Source organism: Xenopus laevis, chromosome 9_10L (assembly GCF_017654675.1).
Source record: "Xenopus laevis strain J_2021 chromosome 9_10L, Xenopus_laevis_v10.1, whole genome shotgun sequence".
NCBI classification, from domain to species: Eukaryota; Metazoa; Chordata; class Amphibia; order Anura; family Pipidae; genus Xenopus; species Xenopus laevis.
Window position 1 is genome coordinate 9,985,464 of NC_054387.1, and position 20,632 is coordinate 10,006,095.

At 43.4% G+C, this 20,632-nt stretch overlaps 1 protein-coding gene across 1 annotated transcript in view; it reads right to left on the minus strand.

The window, feature by feature from the left end:
• Positions 1 to 2,209: 2,209 nt before the first annotated feature.
• prex1.L (phosphatidylinositol-3,4,5-trisphosphate-dependent Rac exchange factor 1 L homeolog) overlaps positions 2,210 to 20,632 on the minus strand; it is a 159,274-nt gene continuing 140,851 nt past the window's right edge. Inside the window, 17 exon segments of the mRNA NM_001090233.1 lie at positions 2,210 to 2,816; positions 5,161 to 5,228; positions 6,580 to 6,682; positions 7,970 to 8,157; positions 8,264 to 8,321; positions 9,174 to 9,291; positions 9,648 to 9,791; positions 9,987 to 10,086; positions 11,059 to 11,276; positions 11,492 to 11,533; positions 11,694 to 11,822; positions 12,258 to 12,348; positions 12,737 to 12,819; positions 13,486 to 13,574; positions 17,624 to 17,830; positions 18,771 to 19,035; positions 19,126 to 19,336. Coding sequence (NP_001083702.1) covers positions 2,774 to 2,816; positions 5,161 to 5,228; positions 6,580 to 6,682; positions 7,970 to 8,157; positions 8,264 to 8,321; positions 9,174 to 9,291; positions 9,648 to 9,791; positions 9,987 to 10,086; positions 11,059 to 11,276; positions 11,492 to 11,533; positions 11,694 to 11,822; positions 12,258 to 12,348; positions 12,737 to 12,819; positions 13,486 to 13,574; positions 17,624 to 17,830; positions 18,771 to 19,035; positions 19,126 to 19,336 — 2,157 coding nt within the window. The 3' untranslated portion in view covers positions 2,210 to 2,773.

Consider the following 20,632-nt stretch of genomic DNA (forward strand, 5'->3'; position numbering starts at 1 on the left):
ATACCCAATTATTTCCTTGTTTTGTGACAAAAGGTCACGCAAGTGCCCTCTCCGCCTCTAATTTGCATATGCAAATTCGGATTCGGTTCGGCCAGGCTGAAGGATTTGGCTGAATCCGAATCCTGCTGAAAAAGGCCGAATCCCAAACTGAATTTGTTGAATCAGTAATGCCCACCCTAACCATACCGGTTTCAGTATCTATCTTTCTGCCTTCCTGTTTCCCAGCCTACGTCTCCACTTCACTCACTATCACTAGTGGGCCCCTGAGACTGCACTGTGGCCCCTTGGTGCTGACAGTACCAACTGCCCACTATTCGTGACAGTATAGAGTAGACCCCCCTACTTACTGCAAGTGTCAATTTGGAACAACAAAATCAGTTAAATAAAGAAACAGTGCCTCACCCTGGCCAGCCTAATAAAGGCATCGTATTTAGTAAGAGTCCACTATCAGTGCAATGTAATAGCATCACTTTTCTGGTGCTCTTCCCTGGCGCGTGGGATAAATATAGAATGGGAGATTAAAGGCAAACATGTTATTTGCAGGTTGGGCTTCTTTCCCTTTAGATAAGGGCACATCCGATGGAGCCGCACCCTGCATTTAACCGAAATTTCATCAGTGGGATTCCGAGAGGAATAAAAGAAGCAGCTGCTTTTGTGGTTAGTGTCTCCCATGGCCGCACTTTAATAAGGCAGTTTCGCATTCATAATTGGTCCCAAAGAGAAAAAGCAGGATGTAGAGATACACAAACATCAGGTACGGACAATTGTACATCAGTTATCAACACACCATTCTGCTCTTTATCCAGGATAGAAACATTTCTACTGCATCCCACTGCCTAGAACTACTGTATGCTTCTGCTTGTACAACAGCTCCATGAAAATCCTACACCATCTTGAGTCTCATTCTATTTGTATAGTTCAACCCTTTCCACTCCAAGCAAGGAAGGGATGTTTTGAGAATAGGGATGCCACTTCACCCCCTTTCAGTGGGACATGTAGAAAACTGACATTTAGGGCCAAAGCAGGGTAAAAAGTGCAATTTGTCCTGTGTGCTGAATGAATTGAGCAGAGAGCTGCGGCTGCCCCATGGATGCGTTGTTGCAGAATGCAGGCAGCACTGTATTTAGGAGAGGGTGCAGGCATCCTCCCACCCCCTAATTTGCCATTCATTTAGATGCACAAGTTAGGGAACGCTTTTACACCTCTATCTGGAATCCTTGCAAATGACTCCAAAGAGCCGGTTGCCTGTGAGGATGATGGGCCTGGAGTTATGAGCTATAGAAGATGCTATAATGACTGGTATTTAGTATGAATATAGCTGCCGCTGCATACACCAGCTCTATACAATGGATATATCCCATAATAATCAACTCTCAGGGTTAGTTCACCCTGATCCCCAGCCAGCAGAACTCACTAGGGGCCAATACATCCAACAGGCAGGAAACTTTTCCCCGGTCCAAAAAGCAGCAAAACAGAAGTGCCGGTTCCAGTCGTTACAGAAGTCCCAGAACACGCGTCAGGGAGCTGCAATTCAGCAACGGCCGCAAAGTTTCACCTTTCTCTATCCCTGATCTAATGAATATAATATTTACAAATATACATAAATCTCATTAGTCTCCTATCAGCAAAGAATTCCTTGAGCAATATACAAAATAATACTGTCAATGGCTTTAATGGACCCAACTGCAGAGCTCCCATCATAGTGCCCCTCTTTAGAGCTAAAAATTGCTCTCTCACAAATGATGAAGAATATCAAGCTCCTCGATAGGCCAAAAAGAAAGCCCCTCCCCCTGCTATATCATTCATTAGACTTTCTTTATTTAACATGATTGTTCTTGCAAAGGGTTCACCTAACATTTTGTCTGAAGGGAATAATCAGATGAGCCCCTGGATGGTAGAGACACGTGTGCTTTTTTCTTTTCTTTCTTTTTCCCCCCTGTATTTTAAAATTATTATTACACCCAATGTGACCGATTAAAGAGGCACAAGATTGCTCCCCTATTTAAGTTAACCTGAGGTCTTAGTACATGAATGTTGGGGACCCACTGCTTCCTTAATTTCAAATTTCATTCAAAATAAGGAAAGGGGTGGGATTAAAATAGCGCATCTGGACTACAATACCCATCATCCTCAGCTGATCATAAAGTTAATGCTGAATAAGGCTCCAGATCTGCTATGTTCTTATAATTAACTTCCCCATTCCTTTGTGTTAATTATTTAAAATGAATTTAATGTATTTAATTTAAAAAAAAAACAAAAACATTTTCAAGGTATAAAACACTGATAAAATGTGAGTTCCTGATTAGATAAGACTGGACCGCTATACAGACATAAAAGAACGATGATTTGGTGCTGATTGGAAGAAGGTTAAAAAATAAATAGATTAAGAAGAGAATGGGCGGCTGTGCGGTTGCTGGGTAGAAAGTGCAGGTCGCTGGGTTGACGGGAGTGGGAGATATACATCGGAACGGCAGTCTCTCGGCTACTCGAGTCTCTTTAATCCTCGTCGGTTAGAGACAATATTTATCCTTCACTGGCTTCTAGTGCTGCCCATAAACCCTGGCAGCATCACTGGCCTAAAGCAGAGATTATTCAGTCTTGTCAGTGCCAGGGGCCCGAGGGGGCCAAGTTTATCGACAAGCAAATAGTCTGTTTAACTTCGCGCTGGATCCAAGCTTCTGGGAAGGCACCAGCATAGGCCTTTGTGGCCCCGAGGAGCCCCTTCATTTCCACCGGTGTCAATTCTAATAACTGATTTGCCTCTCCTCCCGGCTCACAAGTCTCCATCCACTGGCGGCTGGCACAACCTGTAGATCCTGCAAGAAAATATCCCTGTGATTAGTAAAATAACAAAAGCACTGGGTGCCCTGCATTTTTATTTTTTACCATATGGGTGAGAGATTCCATATTGTTCCCTTTATCTATAGACTTGCAATAAAACAGTGCCCCCTGGTGTACATACCAATTATGCCTTAGATTTAAAGGGATACTGTCATGGGAAAACATTTTTTTCCCCAAAATGAATCAGTTAATTGTGCTGCTCCAGCAGAATTCTGCGCTGAAATCCATTTCTCAAAAGAGCAAACAGATTTTTTTATATTCAATTTTGAAATCTGACATGGGGCTAGACATTTTGTCAATTTCCCAGCTGCCCCAAGTCATGTGACTTGTGCTCTGATAAACTTCATTCACTCTTTACTGCTGTACTGCAAGTTGGAGTGATATCACCCCTCTCCCTTTTCCCCCAGCAGCCTAACAACAGAACAATGGGAAGGTAACCAGATAGCAGCTCCCTAACACAAGATAACAGCTGCCTGGTAGATCTAAGAACAACATTCAATAGTAAAAACCCATGTCCCACTGAGACACATTCAGTTACATTGAGAAGGAAAAACAGCAGCCTGCCAGAAAGCATTTCTCTCCTAAAGTGCAGGCACAAGTCACATGACCAGGGGCAGCTGGGAAATTGACAATATGTCTAGCCCCATGTCAGATTTCAAAATTGAATATAAAAAAATCTGTTTGCTCTTTTGAGAAATGGATTTAATTGCAGAATTCTGCTGGAGTAGCACTATTAACTGATGTGTTTTGAAAAAAACATTTTCCGATGACAGTATCCCTTTAAGGTGGTCTTAGACACAAATGTATTTTCGTACGATAATTGGTGAGTGTATGGTGGGAAAAGAGCCGACTGATATCGGCAGAAGACTTGGATGTTGTTCGGCTCGTCGATCAGGCTGGAGGGAAAATTTTGATTGGGGGCCTTTGAAGGAACCCAAACATCCACCATTGTTAGTGCTGAATGGTCAGATACAGGTAGAATTCTATTGTTTCTATCTGTGTATTGGACCATTCAGCTCTACACGTGTGTATTGAAACTAACAATCTTCCTTGGAAACATCTTTTCCAAGAAACATTGTAATTGTTACATCTATGACCACCTTTAGCTCTAAGGTTGCCTGGTTTCGACCCGGACAGGCCTGTTTTTTTTGAAGGGCTGCCCGGGTCAAAACTGCCAGCCCAGTTTTCCCAATCAGGATTTTCTATGATTGACGCGGCGACTGACCTGACCCCCCACCTCTGATGTCACTGCCCCGCCCCCAGCACATCATTGTCCCGCCTCCCCCGCATCACGACCCTGCCCGGGTTGCAAAGGGCAAAAAGATGGCAACCCTATTTAGCTCTTAAATAAATGGAGAAGGCATCTGCTTGGGTTATACAGTATGGAAGCTCCCAATCATGTGCAAAGGCATTAATGCATAGAAGGATCAATTCGACCCAGCAGAGCTATCAAAATGGTTTTATCTTCCTGAGCCCCCATCACAGAAAATACTGGTTCCAATGGGAGCACGGCTAAAGGGGAACATCTTCTCTCATGCACTTCTGTGTGATAGACTTAAGCTGGCCATACACTATAAGATCCACTCGTTTGGCGATATGCCCACCAAGGGCAGGGCTATATATGGTTAATCAGAACGGTCGGCCCTAGGGCCGAATGATCGGACTACAACGAGGAGCAATGGGCTCAGACGGGTCGTTCGCCGGAAAAATGAAACCTTCTCGATTATTATCGTGTCCTGATATCGATAAGGAAGACCCTTCGGAAGCCCCCATACACGGGCAGATAAACTGCTGAATTGGTCTAAAGGACTGATATTGGCAGCTTTAATCTGCCCATGTATGGCCATGTCTGATAACATCAGTCTATAGCTGCTAAATCACTAGCAGAACCTAAATGGTGTTTGATCGACACCTTGTGGATATTTTGAGGAACTACACCAACCAGGGAACTTTCTCTATTAGAAAGCAATGACCTGCCCAAATCACTTTGCTGTTTGCAAGTCAATCTCAATTCTATTCCTTTTTATGGGACGATCTAATATATCTGTCAGAACATGCCTCTGGGATGGAATGCCCCACCTCTCCAGTGTAAAACCCCCTTCTGCACTTAAAATAAAGCCACTTTGTGACCTCTGGGAATGACTAGTGGTTCCTGAAGATTATTATATAGGGGTCTGCATAAACACCATAAATCTCTCCTGGTCCAATAATCCACATCAACTCCCACCAAATATATAGTTTGTTTGTAAAACTGCAGTTTTGATTATAAAAAGCAGACATCTGATAATAATAATAAAATATGGCTGCTGTCATACTTACCGAGGGGCTGTCTGTGGCATCTGATCCATCACTTTTAAATTCTTTGCAGATATTTCTACACGTGGGCCCTGCACCAAAGTAATAGAGGGACGAGTATTAGCACCTCTATGAGTCAATTATGTATTATAGCTATAACTATGTATTATAAGGGATAGTGTACCCCCCCCTACTGTAAATGATAAGGATATTAGAAGTAACTAGAAGTGGTTGTTCTATGACCATATAAAGGCACAAGGCTGCAGGCTGAGTTATACAGGGAACTCTGAGTATCACTCATGTATTATAAGGGATAATGTACCCCCTAATATAAATTATAAGGATATTAGAATCACTGAGGGGTTGTTCTGTGACCATATAAAGGCACAAGGCTGCAGGCTGAGTTATACAGGGAACTCTGAGTATCACTCATGTATTATAAGGGATAATGTACCCCCTACTGTAAATAAGGATATTAGAAGTCACTGAGGGGTTGTTCTGTGACCATATAAAGGCACAAGGCTGCAGGCTGAGTTATACAGGGAACTCTGAGTATCACTCATGTATTATAAGGGATAATGTACCCCCTACTGTAAATAAGGATATTAGAAGTCACTGAGGGGTTGTTCTGTGACCATATAAAGGCACAGGCTGCAGGCTGAGTTATACAGGGAACTCTGAGTATCACTCATGTATTATAAGGGATAATGTACCCCCTACTGTAAATGATAAGGATATTAGAAGTCACTGAGGGGTTGTTCTGTGACCATATAAAGACACAAGGCTGCAGGCTGAGTTATACAGGGAACTCTGAGTATCACTCATGTATTATAAGGGATAATGTACCCCCTACTGTAAATGATAAGGATATTATTAGAAGTCACAGAGGGGTTATGTGGCCATATAAAGGCACAAGGCTGCAGGCTGAGTTATAGAGGGCAGAGAATATTCAGTATGGAGCACATAATCCTCTATAATATATGAGTGGGACACAAAGCACAGTAGACAGAGACAAGTGGTAAAGTAAAACACAAGGTACAGTTGTTATACACAGAAGATAATATTGTTATAATGGTGATGTGGTGACAAGAGACATAACAGTACAGGATAAGTTGTATGAAAATAAGTCTTGCAGTACTTTTTTTAATACTGAGTAAGAGCAGGAAGCACAAGTGGAGCATAAACATTGCAAAATTGGGAGTATCCCATATAAACTAAAAACCATCCCTGTCCCAAAGAGCTCACATTCTAAATGGCTAGAGGGTGACAAACGCAAATAGGATGGCTAGTCTTGGGACTACAAACTGCAGGATCTAAAGCAAATCCGCATTACATTTCTCCTATACATTGTCCCTAGACTAGGACTATATATGTATATTGTATAAAAGGAAAGCTTCTCTTCTCTGAGAGTCTCTCCAGTCCATTCCATGTGTCTGTACTCACTTGTTTCCTCATGATGTCTGTTGCCTGCATTATACATTTAGGGATCAGCCCATGACTTCGGGCAAGGATTGCCGCTTGTTCCAGTGAGACATTCAGGGTGCTCCTGTCAGGGGACAGAATGGAATTAATTCAGTAATCATCATGTTTAATGTACAGTATTTACATACAGGGTCAATGTTCCCTCTGAGCTGAGCGCTTTTGAGGCCAGCGCACAGAATGTGGTGTGCACAAAGAATTTGTATGAAAAATGTTGTGGGGGATCAGATAGGATCTGCGCAGCCACTGGGACAGAATGCTCTGTTATACAGATAGCTAGAATCTCAGCTGCCATAAAGCAGGACAGGACTGCTGCTTACAATGGGGATCAGATAGGATCTGTGCAGCCACTGGGACAGAATGCTCTGTTATACAGATAGCTAGAATCTCAGCTGCCATAAAGCAGGGCAGGACTGCTGCTTACAATGGGGATCAGATAGGATCTGTGCAGCCACTGGGACAGAATGCTCTGTTATACAGATAGCTAGAATCTCAGCCATAAAGCAGGACAGGACTGCTGCTTACAATGGGGATCAGAAAGGATCTGTGCAGCCACTGGGACAGAATGTTCTGTTATACAGATAGCTAGAATCTCAGCCATAAAGCAGGGCAGGACTGCTGCTTACAATGGGGATCAGAAAGGATCTGTGCAGCCACTGGGACAGAATGTTCTGTTATACAGATAGCTAGAATCTCAGCTGCCATAAAGCAGGGCAGGACTGCTGCTTTCAATGGGGATCAGAAAGGATCTGTGCAGCCACTGGGACAGAACGCTCTGTTATACAGATAGCTAGAATCTCAGCTGCCATAAAGCAGGAGAGGACTGCTGCTTACAATGGGGATCAGATAGGATCTGTGCAGCCACTGGGACAGAATGCTCTGTTATACAGATAGCTAGAATCTCAGCTGCCATAAAGCAGGACAGGACTGCCGCTTACAATGGGGATCAGATAGGATCTGTGCAGCCACTGGGACAGAATGTTCTGTTATACAGATAGCTAGAATCTCAGCTGCCATAAAGCAGGACAGGACTGCTGCTTACAATGGGGATCAGATCGGATCCGTGCAGTCACTGGGACAGAATGCTCTGTTATACAGATAGCTAGAATCTCAGCTGCCATAAAGCAGGACAGGACTGCTGCTTACAATGGGGATCAGATAGGATCTGTGCAGCCACTGGGACAGAATGTTCTGTTATACAGATAGCTAGAATCTCAGCCATAAAGCAGAGCAGGACTGCTGCTTACAATGGGGATCCAGTAGTATCTCTGCCATTGTGACAAGCAGCAGTCCTGCCCTACATTTAGGCTATGTAATGCTGTTAGTAATATCCACCTCTTATTCCTGAGCTCACCTCTGCATCCCGGTCCCACACATTACAATCTGGCAGGCACCAAGCCGATAGCAGAGCTCAGAGGAGATGGGTAAGAGTCCCACCCCGTGTGCGTGACCGCTGGAATATCCCGACTGAAGAGGCTTGCTACTGATATAGGATTTCATAAGCCTGCAGAGCTCATCCAGGGCATTCATGGGCCGGATCAGCTGTGAGAGAGAGAGAGAAATCTGATGAAGGATTCATAGATACGCCAAGGTTACAAGAAGGACTGGTACTGCTGCAAAGACATATATATATATTACTTTTACTCACCTGGTCAATTTTAATGGCAGTGGTATTGGAATCTGTGGACTTTTCAAGGTAAAATGCTCTGTAAATAAAAGAGGTCCCCTGGTTAAGATATTACACAAGCACATCTAACAGATCTGCCACACACAGGACAACCAAGTGTTCCGGTCCCATCATTTCCAACCAAATGACATGTCCATCAGACCTCAAAGATCTATTTGCACTGGTCAGAACCTGTACAGGGGCTACTAATCTGGATCAGGATGGGGCCGCCCTTCTACAATGACTGGATCTATTCCCCAGTGAGCAATCTGTTTGGATAGACAGAGGATTTGCTTATGTGTTGGGGAAGTAACCTCAAGTATAAAACTTACCATCTGATTGGATAGACAGAGAATACAGTATGCTTTTGTGTTGCTTAAAGGGAAAGTAACCTCAAGTATAAAACTTGCTATCTGATTGGATAGACAGAGAATACAGTATGCTTTTGTGTTGCTTAAAGGGGAAGTAACCTCAAGTATAAAACTTGCTATCTGATTGGATAGACAGAGAATACAGTATGCTTTTGTGTTGCTTAAAGGGAAAGTAACCTCAAGTATAAAACTTGCTATCTGATTGGATAGACAGAGAATACAGTATGCTTTTGTGTTGCTTAAAGGGAAAGTAACCTCAAGTATAAAACTTACCATCTGATTGGATAGACAGAGAATACAGTATGCTTTTGTGTTGCTTAAAGGGAAAGTAACCTCAAGTATAAAACTTGCTATCTGATTGGATAGACAGAGGATTTGCTTATGTGTTGGGGAAGTAACCTCAAGTATAAAACTTGACATAAAGGTAGCAGATAATTCCCATTATACATTAAATTCAAATGAGACGGGTGAGTCGACAGCACTAACACCCATCAGGCCCCGTATCACTGCAGGGATCATACCTGAGTTTCCGGTAGTAACTCTGCACCTTCCCCATGGAAATACTGTTGATTTGCTGCTGGACCTCCTCCAGTGACTCGTTAGTGCCCGACTGGACGTGACCTTCAATGTTTTCCAGAGCTGTAGTTAAATAGGAGCGACCAATGACATTGTAGGGTAAATAATAGACTGGATCTATTTCCAACAATATCTACTGTACTTGATATCACTGCCTGCTCCCTTCCTAACTGCCTGTATGGAGCACCAATGCAGTTGGTCTTTCCATCAGGCTTCCATGCCAACATCTTCTGCACTGCATCTCCCTGCCGACACTAGCCAGAATATCGGGCAATTAAACCCAACCAGTAATTGTGTACATGGCAGTATGTTACCTACTTAGAGCTGCTATAACACTAACAAAGGGCAATGCCTGGTATCACATGCTGGCACCACCCCTGCAAGGTAATTCCTCCCTCCCAGAACCCCAAATCATTTACCTTTTGTAAACAGCACAGACTGGAGCTTCAGACTCCCGCCATGTTCGAACCTGGTCGGCAGCTTAGAGAAGTGGTAGTTGTCGAGGTAAAATATAACCTTCAGCGACTGTCGGTTCCCTTCAATGTGATGGAAAACTGGCGTATCTGAATCCAAAAGAGCAGAGGGTCAAGCAGGAACCTGTTCCTTCCATCGGATATTACAGAAGTGGAAGCAATGTAACCCATCAATGTAATTCTGTATTGCTTATTCTCCCATTCCACCCTCTCTACAACACACCCCCCCAATTCCCCAGCGCCCTCTGCACCCCCTTTCTGAAGAGCAATATATCAGTATCTTACTTGCCACCAGCGTTTCATCCATCTGCTTAAAATAAAAGACCACTTTGTCCAGTTCTAAGAGCATCACTTTAATATCTTCCAACATGATCCGTTCTTCCTTCTGGGGGGAAAGGATGAGAATTAAGAAGAGTTAATACCGAGGGGTAACTTTACTGGTCTTCCATCCTCTGCAGTTTTATGGTTAACTTTTAGTATGTTAAAGAATGGCCAATTCTAAACAACTATTCAGAAGCGTTTTCTTCTGACTCTTTCCAGCTTTCAAAATAGGGGTCACTGACCCGGTCTAAAATAACAAATGCTCTATTAGGCTGCAAATGTATTGTTATTGTTACTTTTTATTACTCGTCTTTCTGGTCAGGCCTCTCCTATTCCTATTCTAGTTTCTCAATCAAGTCAATGCATGGTTGCTAGGGTAACTTGGAGCCTAGCAACCAGATTTCTGAACCTGCTAACTGGAGAGCTGCTGAATAAAAAGCTAAATAACCAAAAGAAAATCAATTGCAAATTGTCTTGGGAGAATTTTTTATTATTGTAATAAAGAGTCTGGCCATGAGGGGGCAGTGTGCACTGACTACAAAGCGTCTGCTCGGTTCTTTGATGAGGTCTAAATCTTCCAGGTCACATCAGGACTGTTCCATAATAAGTTACGGAACACAAAATGCCCTATTTACCCTGTTAAAAAGCGAGCTTGCTGCATGATTTTCGCTCAGAATAGTCCTTTGTTGCAGCTGCATGATGTGTTAACAGGCCCGTTCCCTACGGGGTATGAGAAATGAAAGCTCTTGTGTCAGTCCCACCATGACCATAAGAAAAACAGGTCAACTTGCCCTTGAATGTACCGGAGCAAACTGCAACACCAGCTCATGGGCTGTGGGATTGGTTCTGTTTGATTACAACCAGCAAATGCCCCAAATTCCCCCTTAAACTGGCAACAGTAATTAAGAGTAATAATCATATATGAATGGATGGGCACATTGCACTGATTTGATTGGCTGCCCTGGAGACAAAGTTAAATGGTTATGGAAGAGAAGAGGGACAATTTATGGCTATGTCACAATAAAAGGCCACTTACCACACTGGGGGAGAGAAGTGATTGGTAGTTGAGTAAGACTCCAGTGACCGCTATCTGCTCCAGCCATTTCCGACTGGCGTCCCGGCTGTTCTCCTCGTACTCGCCGTTATTATTATACCGGTAGTTGAGAGCCGCCATCAGCTGCTCCGTGAAGGTACAAATGGCGGCCACCAATGTCTGGCAGAAAATGACATCACGCCGGACCTGCAGCTCCGTATCTATAAAAGGAAAAATGACAACATTCCATCTGATACTTCTGTTGTCCTTTGTTTCATTGGCTTTGAATTATAAATTGTTACAGACTCGCTGCTCTACCACTGCAAGCTGCCATCAAAGAGGTTTGGCCCCACCCACTGCTGGAGTCACAGACTCAAAGACAGTCGAAGGCAGAATAGAAGGGGTATTACAGTATATTAAAGTATGGAATTATTACCTGTGCATTTCAGTAAGGCCAAAAGAAGCTGATTTTTTCCATCTGTAAAAACACAAACATGTAATAAATATCTTGCAGAGATGAATATATTAATATATATTTATATAATAAATGAATAAGTAACAGGTGAAAGGGGGGTAACAGCTTCTATACCCAGTGGGTAATGCCATCCTCTTTATGCCAGCCTGAAAACTATACCAACCTTCTACATATTTCTGGATGCTCTCGACTAGGGTTTTAATGGAGTTTGGCAAGTTCCAGGGATCTTCACGTATGTTTTTTTGGATCATACTCCGGCACTTTATGGTCCATTCCTCCTTTTTCTGAAATTCTGCATTAATAAACACATTGAGAATTATTGATGAGCCCTTGTATTGCTATTCGTTTTATTCTTATATGTAATGTAAGCATATATAATCCAGGATCATGGTTTGCTTTTGTATTCTAGCCTAGGGCACACAGGGAGGATTTGGGTCTTCTCAAGGGGAACTTAAGCCTCACAATCACTTTTAACAACCAGGCAAGAAATGTCTGCAATAGGAAAATGCATTACAAACAATACCAGAAATTCTGTTTCAAAGAAAACATCTTTTACAAATCATAGTGCCTCATCATTGTTTCCCTACAAAATAGCAAGTAGGTAATGAATCCTATTATTGCACTAGAGTAAGGATAGGACGGCGCAGGTGACAAGCACCCGATTACACTGAAGGACCCCCCAGATTCTAGGGGCTACTGTGTTGAACTATATGTAATGCTAACTCACCTTGCAAACTGTGCTCCATTGGGAAATGCTTTGTCTCCTCAAAAGCCTTTGCCATGACTTTGCCTTTCAGCAGAGTGATAATGGCGTCCACCTGCCAGAACAGAAAGCACTTCAGTGGGGGCCCGGGCACATGATGAATTGTATATAATTGTATACATTTGTACAAACTGACCGATTGTGATTGTGTCACTAAAGTCAGAGAACATTATGTATAAATGGGAATGTTCTGTGAACTCCTATAATGCGACATCTAAGGGAAACAACACGGCACCTCCCTTAATAGTATTTTCTTTCTACAGAGTAAGGACTTGGGTTAAATACAGTTCAGTTCCAGAAAGTCCTGTAGCAAAGTCTTATGGCCAGTCTGTAATTTCACAAAAGGGGCAAATTCACGGGGCAAGGACCAGCTGATTTATCCATCTGCCAATCCTGCTAAGAGCGGAGTCCATAACAAGCATTGTATTAAAGTTTAACATTACCTGGTTAAAGAGATGCTCCAGACAGCCATGCAATTTGTCCTGCTTGTCTGAAGAAATCCTCATGTCACAGGGTAGCTCATCCCCTGTTGATAAAACAGCAGAATGTTTTATATATAAGGGTCAATGCTTTGGAAACAAACTTGCTTTTAGAAAACAGAGGAGGGTGCTAGGGGCCCCACACACAATCAGGCCTTTAAAAGAGGCATATATATGGCATGAAAGCTGAGGATAGTAGATATAACAGGGCTGGATGGGGACAGTAGGGAAGGAAGGGGAACAGTAGGGCAGGATAGAGACAATAGGGAAGAATAGAGACATTAGGGAAGGATAGAGACAATAGGGAAGAATAGAGACAGTAGGGAAGGATAGAGACAGTAGGGAAGGATAGTGAACGTAGGGAAGGATGGGGGGGGGCAGTAGGGCAGGATAGAGACAGTAGGGAAGTATGGGGACAGTAGGGAAGGATAGAGACAGTAGGGAATGATGGGGGGACAGTAGGACAGGATAGAGACAGCAGAGAAGGATAGAGACAGTAGGGAATGATGGGGGGACAGTAGGACAGGATAGAGACAGCAGAGAAGGATAGAGACAGTAGGACGGGATAGAGACAGCAGGGAAGGATGGGGACAGTAAGACAGGATAGAGACAGTAGGGAAGGATGGGGACAGTAGGACAGTACACTTATAATGAAGGACAGATAAACCTCTCTGCAAAACAGCCTTCTCGTGTAGCACTAGGAACCCACTTACCTGACCCCATCTCGTCACTTCCCAGATAAGAGCTGTTACTGCGGACGCTTGTGTAGGACAGAACAGAGTCCCGATTGCTGTTGCATTCACTATAGGGTCAAATAGAAACCAACAATGAGTCCTTTCATTGGATGCTACACCCACTAATCTGTGGGTACCCTCAAAAAGCTGACTCTCATACTGAACAGAGAGTTACTCTTATTATCTCTACCCACTTTGACTGCAGTGCTCAGTCGAGAAAAAAAAATATTTTTTTTTCTCAGCCCTTTTAATGGTTTAATGGATCTGACCCAATCAGAATACAGTGTGTGACTGATTCACATATTAGTTCTTTGCAAGAATGAGTTTTATTGGATGGAGCATTTTTTTACCTGATGGTAAAGGGGTTTATGCCTCTTTGTTAAGTCAGTATATTATGGTATAAGTTAAAGTTCTCGCTGGAAGGACTTTATATTGAGGGGGGGGATCTGTTTCACATGTGCTGCCAACAGTGCGACCCACCATTCATAAACAAGCGAGGGATACGGCCGGCTTCAATGCTAATGGCTTGCGGTTACAGTGTCCGCTCAATACAACAGGGTGTTTCTACTTTCATGGATATATAAAAATGGAAAGGCTATTAGACCTTGTTAAACCTTTAGAAGAAAAATTGTATGTATGTATATATATATATATATATATATATATATATATATATATATATATATATATATATATATATATATATATATATATATATATATATATATTTCCACATAGGCAGCCGCACTCTAATCCGGATCTGTTAGTTCGATGGTGGGTGCTGGATCAAAATTTATCATATAATTCCAGAAAGAACCGCACTCCAACTTGTTCTGTTGAATAAATTCACATTTTATTGTGGACACGCAAATTGAGCACAATAAAATGTGAATTTATTCAACAGAACAAGTTGGAGTGCGGTTCTTTCTGGAATTATATATATATATATACACACAGACATTGCCAACAGTGTAATTACTTCAAAGGTGAAAACCTGTACTATTAAATCATAGGATCAGTATTTATACATCTGAAGGGAGGTGCCATATTGTTTCCCTTAGACAGTACAGTATGAGGGTATAGCTTATTGTGTGCCCAGAACATTCCTTCTCTGTATATTTGTATTTATACATATGGGAAGGAGGTGCCATATTGTTTCCCTTAGACAGTACAGTATGAGGGTATAGCTTATTGTGTGCCCAGAACATTCCTTCTCTGTATATTTGTATTTATACATATGGGAAGGAGGTGCCATATTGATTCCCTTAGACAGTACAGTATGAGGGTATAGCTTATTGTGTGCCCAGAACATTCCTTCTCTGTATATTTGTATTTATACATATGGGAAGGAGGTGCCATATTGATTCCCTTAGACAGTACAGTATGAGGGTATAGCTTATTGTGTGCCCAGAACATTCCTTCTCTGTATATTTGTATTTATACATATGGGAAGGAGGTGCCATATTGTTTCCCTTAGACAGTACAGTATGAGGGTATAGCTTATTGTGTGCCCAGAACATTCCTTCTCTGTATATTTGTATTTATACATATGGGAAGGAGGTGCCATATTGTTTCCCTTAGACAGTACAGTATGAGGGTATAGCTTATTGTGTGCCCAGAACATTCCTTCTCTGTATATTTGTATTTATACATATGGAAGGAGGTGCCATATTGTTTCCCTTAGACAGTACAGTATAAGGGTATAGCTTATTGTGTGCCCAGAACATTCCTTCTCTGTCGATTTGTATTTATACATATGGGAAGGAGGTGCCATATTGTTTCCCTTAGACAGTACAGTATGAGGGTATAGCTTATTGTGTGACCAGAACATTCCTTCTCTGTATATTTGTATTTATACATATGGGAGGGAAGTGCCATAGCGTTTGCCTTGGACAGTACAGTATATTCTAGGCACCTAATAAGATCTTATATCAGTCCCTGCATCACAAGGCTGCATCAGTTTTATATGTTATTATTATTACTATTATTAGTATTGGACAATGAGGCGCTAGATGCAGAATACAAACGGCCGCTCTGAGATATACAGGAGATAGTTTCATGCACACAGAAGCTGCTCTGTTTCCTATGCTTTGTGGTCAAAGAAGACAATATAAATAGTAATGTGTGTCAGATCCTGCGGTGGTACAAGGTAAGTGGCACCGGTTAGAGCAGCAGATTCGGCCTGTAGAGTTTAACCACACATCTCCGGTGCAGGCGGCAGCAACAGTTTTTCTGAGAAGTTAGAGCTTCCTCTTTAGTTAGCAGGGCTGATAATTTTAGCTCGTGCTGCTGCTCAGCAATAAATTATATTCCATATTAAAATAGCTCAGAGCAAATGGTGCAGCTATTAAGGGAGGTGGGATCCAGGGGGGATACATATGTTTAGCTAAATTCTCCAGGTCTCATCTTATATAGGTGTATAGAGTCACTTCTGTGCTGGAATGTTATCTCTCTGTACGGATTATGAGCAAACACAGGGGGTTGTTCCTACTGAACTGTAGTAAGAATTAAATATACTTAGGTTTCATTAAATGTATTTTTAAAATGACTAAGTTTTTCCCTTTGTTTGGCTATGTTTTCACAGATAGAATCTGCGCAGCCACTGGGACAGAATGCTCTGTTATACAGATAGCTAGAATCTCAGCTGCCATAAAGCAGGACAGGACTGCTGCTTACAATGGGGATCAGATAGGATCTGTGCAGCCACTGGGACAGAATGTTCTGTTATACAGATAGCTAGAATCTCAGCCATAAAGCAGGGCAGGACTGCTGCTTACAATGGGGATCAGATAGGATCTGTGCAGCCACTGGGACAGAATGATCTGTTATACAGATAGCTAGAATCTCAGCCATAAAGCAGGACAGGGCTGCTGCTTACAATGGGGATCAGATAGGATCTGTGCAGCCACTGGGACAGAATGCTCTGTTATACAGATAGCTAGAATCTCAGCCATAAAGCAGGACAGGGCTGCTGCTTACAATGGGGATCAGATAGGATCTGGATTGAAGGAGAGCGATCCAACACTGGATACGTGAGCACACCTCAGCGGGCCGCGTGGCAGGTGTAACCGCTAGATCCGCTCTGGCCGCGGCAGACAACAATCCAATATGATAGGGTTGCGGACACCTCCAAATAGTATGAACACGTGCGAACCGAAATGTTTAAAAACGATCCATCTTTATTGAACAAGTTAAAAAGTGGCGGGCAGGGGAAAAGGGAAAACAGGCTCAACGCGTTTCGTGACGCTAAGTCACTTCATCAGAAGCATGCTTCGGTTCGCACGTGTTCATACTATTTGGAGGTGTCCGCAACCCTATCATATTGGATCAGATAGGATCTGTGCAGCCTCTGGAACAGAATGATCTGTTATACAGATAGCTAGAATCTCAGCTGCCATAAAGCAGGACAGGACTGCTGCTTACAATGGGGATCAGATAGAATCTGATCTGTGCAGCCACTGGGACAGAATGCTCTGTTATACAGATAGCTAGAATCTCAGCCATAAAGCAGGACAGGACTGCTGCTTACAATGGGGATCAGATAGGATCTGTGCAGCAACTGGGACAGAATGTTCTGTTATACAGATAGCTAGAATCTCAGCTGCCATAAAGCAGGGCAGGACTGCTGCTTACAATGGGGATCAGATAGGATCTGTGCAGCCACTGGGACAGAATGCTCTGTTATACAGATAGCTAGAATCTCAGCCATAAAGCAGGACAGGGCTGCTGCTTACAATGGGGATCAGATAGGATCTGTGCAGCCACTGGGACAGAATGTTCTGTTATACAGATAGCTAGAAACTCAGCTGCCATAAAGCAGGACAGGGCTGCTGCTTACAATGGGGATCAGATAGGATCTGTGCATCCACTGGGACAGAATGATCTGTTATACAGATAGCTAGAATCTCAGCCATAAAGCAGGACAGGGCTGCTGCTTACAATGGGGATCAGATAGGATCTGTGCAGCCACTGTGACAGAATGTTCTGTTATACAGATAGCTAGAATCTCAGCCATAAAGCAGGACAGGGCTGCTGCTTACAACGCATTCCAGACAACTGTACACTGTAAAAGGACATTAATGACATCTTGTTAGATATTACAAACATCAGTACTCACCTGTAAGAGTCTCTGTAACTCACAGTATCATGACCAGAGTCTTCCTGATCTTCCTCCAAGACCTTGAAACAAACCTTCTTAGTCCCTCCTTGCTCTGATTTATCCAAATCTCCCTCCTCGTGCATAAGGGATGAAGGAGGGGTCCCCTCTGCTGGGAGCGGCTCACACAGGTCATGTTCCAGAGGTTCTGTGATAGTGGACAGAAGTCTACAAACCAAAGTACAAAGGGTTAAATGCCACACTGTTCCTGCTGAATTGTGCTTAGTACAGAGGAATACCTGTGCTGCCATAGTTTTATGGGATCTCTCTGTACAGACTATGAGCAAAACTTAGGGGCTGTTCCTGCTGAATTGTGCTTAGTACAGGGGAATACCTATGCTGCCATAGTTTTATGGGATCTCTCTGTACAGACTATGAGCAAACTTAGGGACTGTTCCTGCTGAATTGTGCTTAGTACAGGGGAATACCTATGCTGCCATAGTTTTATGGTATCTCTCTGTACAGACTATGAGCAAACTTAGGGGACTGTTCCTGCTGAATTGTGCTTAGTACAGGGAATACCTATGCTGCCATAGTTTTATGGTATCTCTCTGTACAGACTATGAGCAAACTTAGGGGCTGTTCCTGCTGAATTGTGCTTAGTACAGGGGAATACCTATGCTGCCACAGTTTTATGGGATCTCTCTGTACAGACTATGAGCAAACTTAGGGGGCTGTTCCTGCTGAATTGTGCTTAGTACAGAGGAATACCTATGCTGCCATAGTTTTATGGTATCTCTCTGTACAGACTATGAGCAAACTTAGGGGACTGTTCCTGCTGAATTGTGCTTAGTACAGGGAATACCTATGCTGCCACAGTTTTATGGGATCTCTCTGTACAGACTATGAGCAAATTTAGGGGCTGTTCCTGCTGAATTGTGCTTAGTACAGGGGAATACCTATACTGCCATAGTTTTATGGGATCTCTCTGTACAGACTATGAGCAAATTAGGGGTCTGTTCCTGCTGAATCGTGCTTAGTACAGGGGAATACCTATGCTGATGTAGGTAGCTAGTATAAGGAAGATATAGTGGTCCTTTAAATACTTTCCCCTTGCTCTATATGCTACACAGTACTGGACACACACAAACAAGAGCAGAGTCCTTACTTGTTGATCTGCGTGACGTAGTGCTTCATCTCCTTCACTGCCACATCCAGCTTGTTGAAGAGCTGCAGGTAAGCGTCTTGTATCTCTGTGTCCTCTTGTTTGAGTAGGAAGCTAAGGCCACGCTCATCCCACTTCAAACTGCCATTTATATGGGGATAGCCTCCGTTGATAATCTCCAAATTCTCCGGTTTGGGACACTTCCAGGCGGGAGCTGCCATGCTAGCGATACAGTGTTGCGAATAGGACATTGGATTCAAGTTGCCGACTGAAAGACATAAAGGATATCTGATTGTGCCCTTGGCCTTCTGTATATTCATATGTGGGTGTTATATGTATATTTTCTTTTATCCTTTACCTTGGTCTGGGTCTAAACCAAAAAACGAGTTTTTCCTCCCAAATCGGATGCTGAAGGACCTTCCCACTGAGGTAGTCGTCTTGGGATAGGAGACTTCCATGAGGTTAATGTGGCAGTTGGTTGGACAGAAATCCATGCTCTGTAGTGGGTGCTGCTCGGTCGTAGCTTGTTTGAAAGAGGGGCTGACCTTCTTCTTCAGCTCATCTGAAAACTGTGTAACGGTGTATTAATCAGTCAGTTTCCAAGATATTAGCAATTCTTACCCTGCTAAGAAAATGCATCTGAAACAACACTGACACCTGCTGTTCATATTGGCCAACTCCAGACAGTAGATTACGTTAGTGAGAAGATGCACGTCACGTGACGCTACTCTGCTTAGAAAATGAAGAGTCACCCGACATATCTATGGTCTAATTAGAGCAGTAGTGATGTGTGGGCAGGTGGGTTTAGCCACAGGTCGGGCAGGTTCAGGCCGGCTACCACAAAAAATCTTCGGGTCACGGGTTCGGGTCGAGTGCACCCTCTGGCTTTCGCGGCTTGTGACCTCACACTGCCGGCTTACATTCCCTGAATTTATAGATTCATGCCTGCCCTATCCCTTTCTTGGCGTCACCGTGGGACGGGCGCGGGTATATAAATAGAGGGGACGGGCGCGGGTCTATAAATAGAGGGGACGGGCGCGGGTCTATAAATAGAGGGGACGGGCGTGGGTCTATAAATAGAGGGGACGAATGCGGGTCTCTAAATAGAGGGGACGGGCGTGGGTCTATAAATAGAGGGGACGAATGCGGGTCTCTAAATAGAGGGGACGGGCGTGGGTCTATAAATAGAGGGGACGGGCACGGGTCTATAAATAGAGGGGACGGGCATGGGTCTATAAATAGAGGGGACGAATGCGGGTCTCTAATTAGAGGGGACGGGCGCGGGTCTATAAATAGAGGGGACGGACGCGGGTCTATAAATAGAGGGGACAGGCGCGGGTCTATAAATAGAGGGGACGGGCGCGGGTCTATAAATAGAGGGGTCGGGCGCGGGTCTATAAATAGAGGGGAGGGGCGTGGGGGGTCTATAAATAGAGGGGACGGGCTCGGTGGTCTATGAATAGAGGGGACAGGCGCGGGGGGTATATAAATAGAGGGGACGGGCGCGGGGGGTCTATAAATAAAGAGAAAGGGTCTATAAATAGAGGGGAAGGGTCTATAAATAGATGGGACGGGTCCATAAATAGAGGGGACGGAGCGAGCAGGGCCGAATTTTTTAGGGTCCGGTGGGGCTCAAGGGAAACTCGACCCACACATCAATAATGAGCAGAATCACAAAACTTTCCTTTTCTCATGACAGTAATTTTGAGCCAACTGTAGCTACAACTGGCCAAAATGACCAAAAGGTAGCGCTTTTGTTTCAAATTCATTATCAATGTAAAAACGTAAGGAGAGAAATAATAACACTGGGAAGGATGATATAAGGCTTTTGTAAGGCTTTAGGGGGTTCCTAAATACAGCTGAGG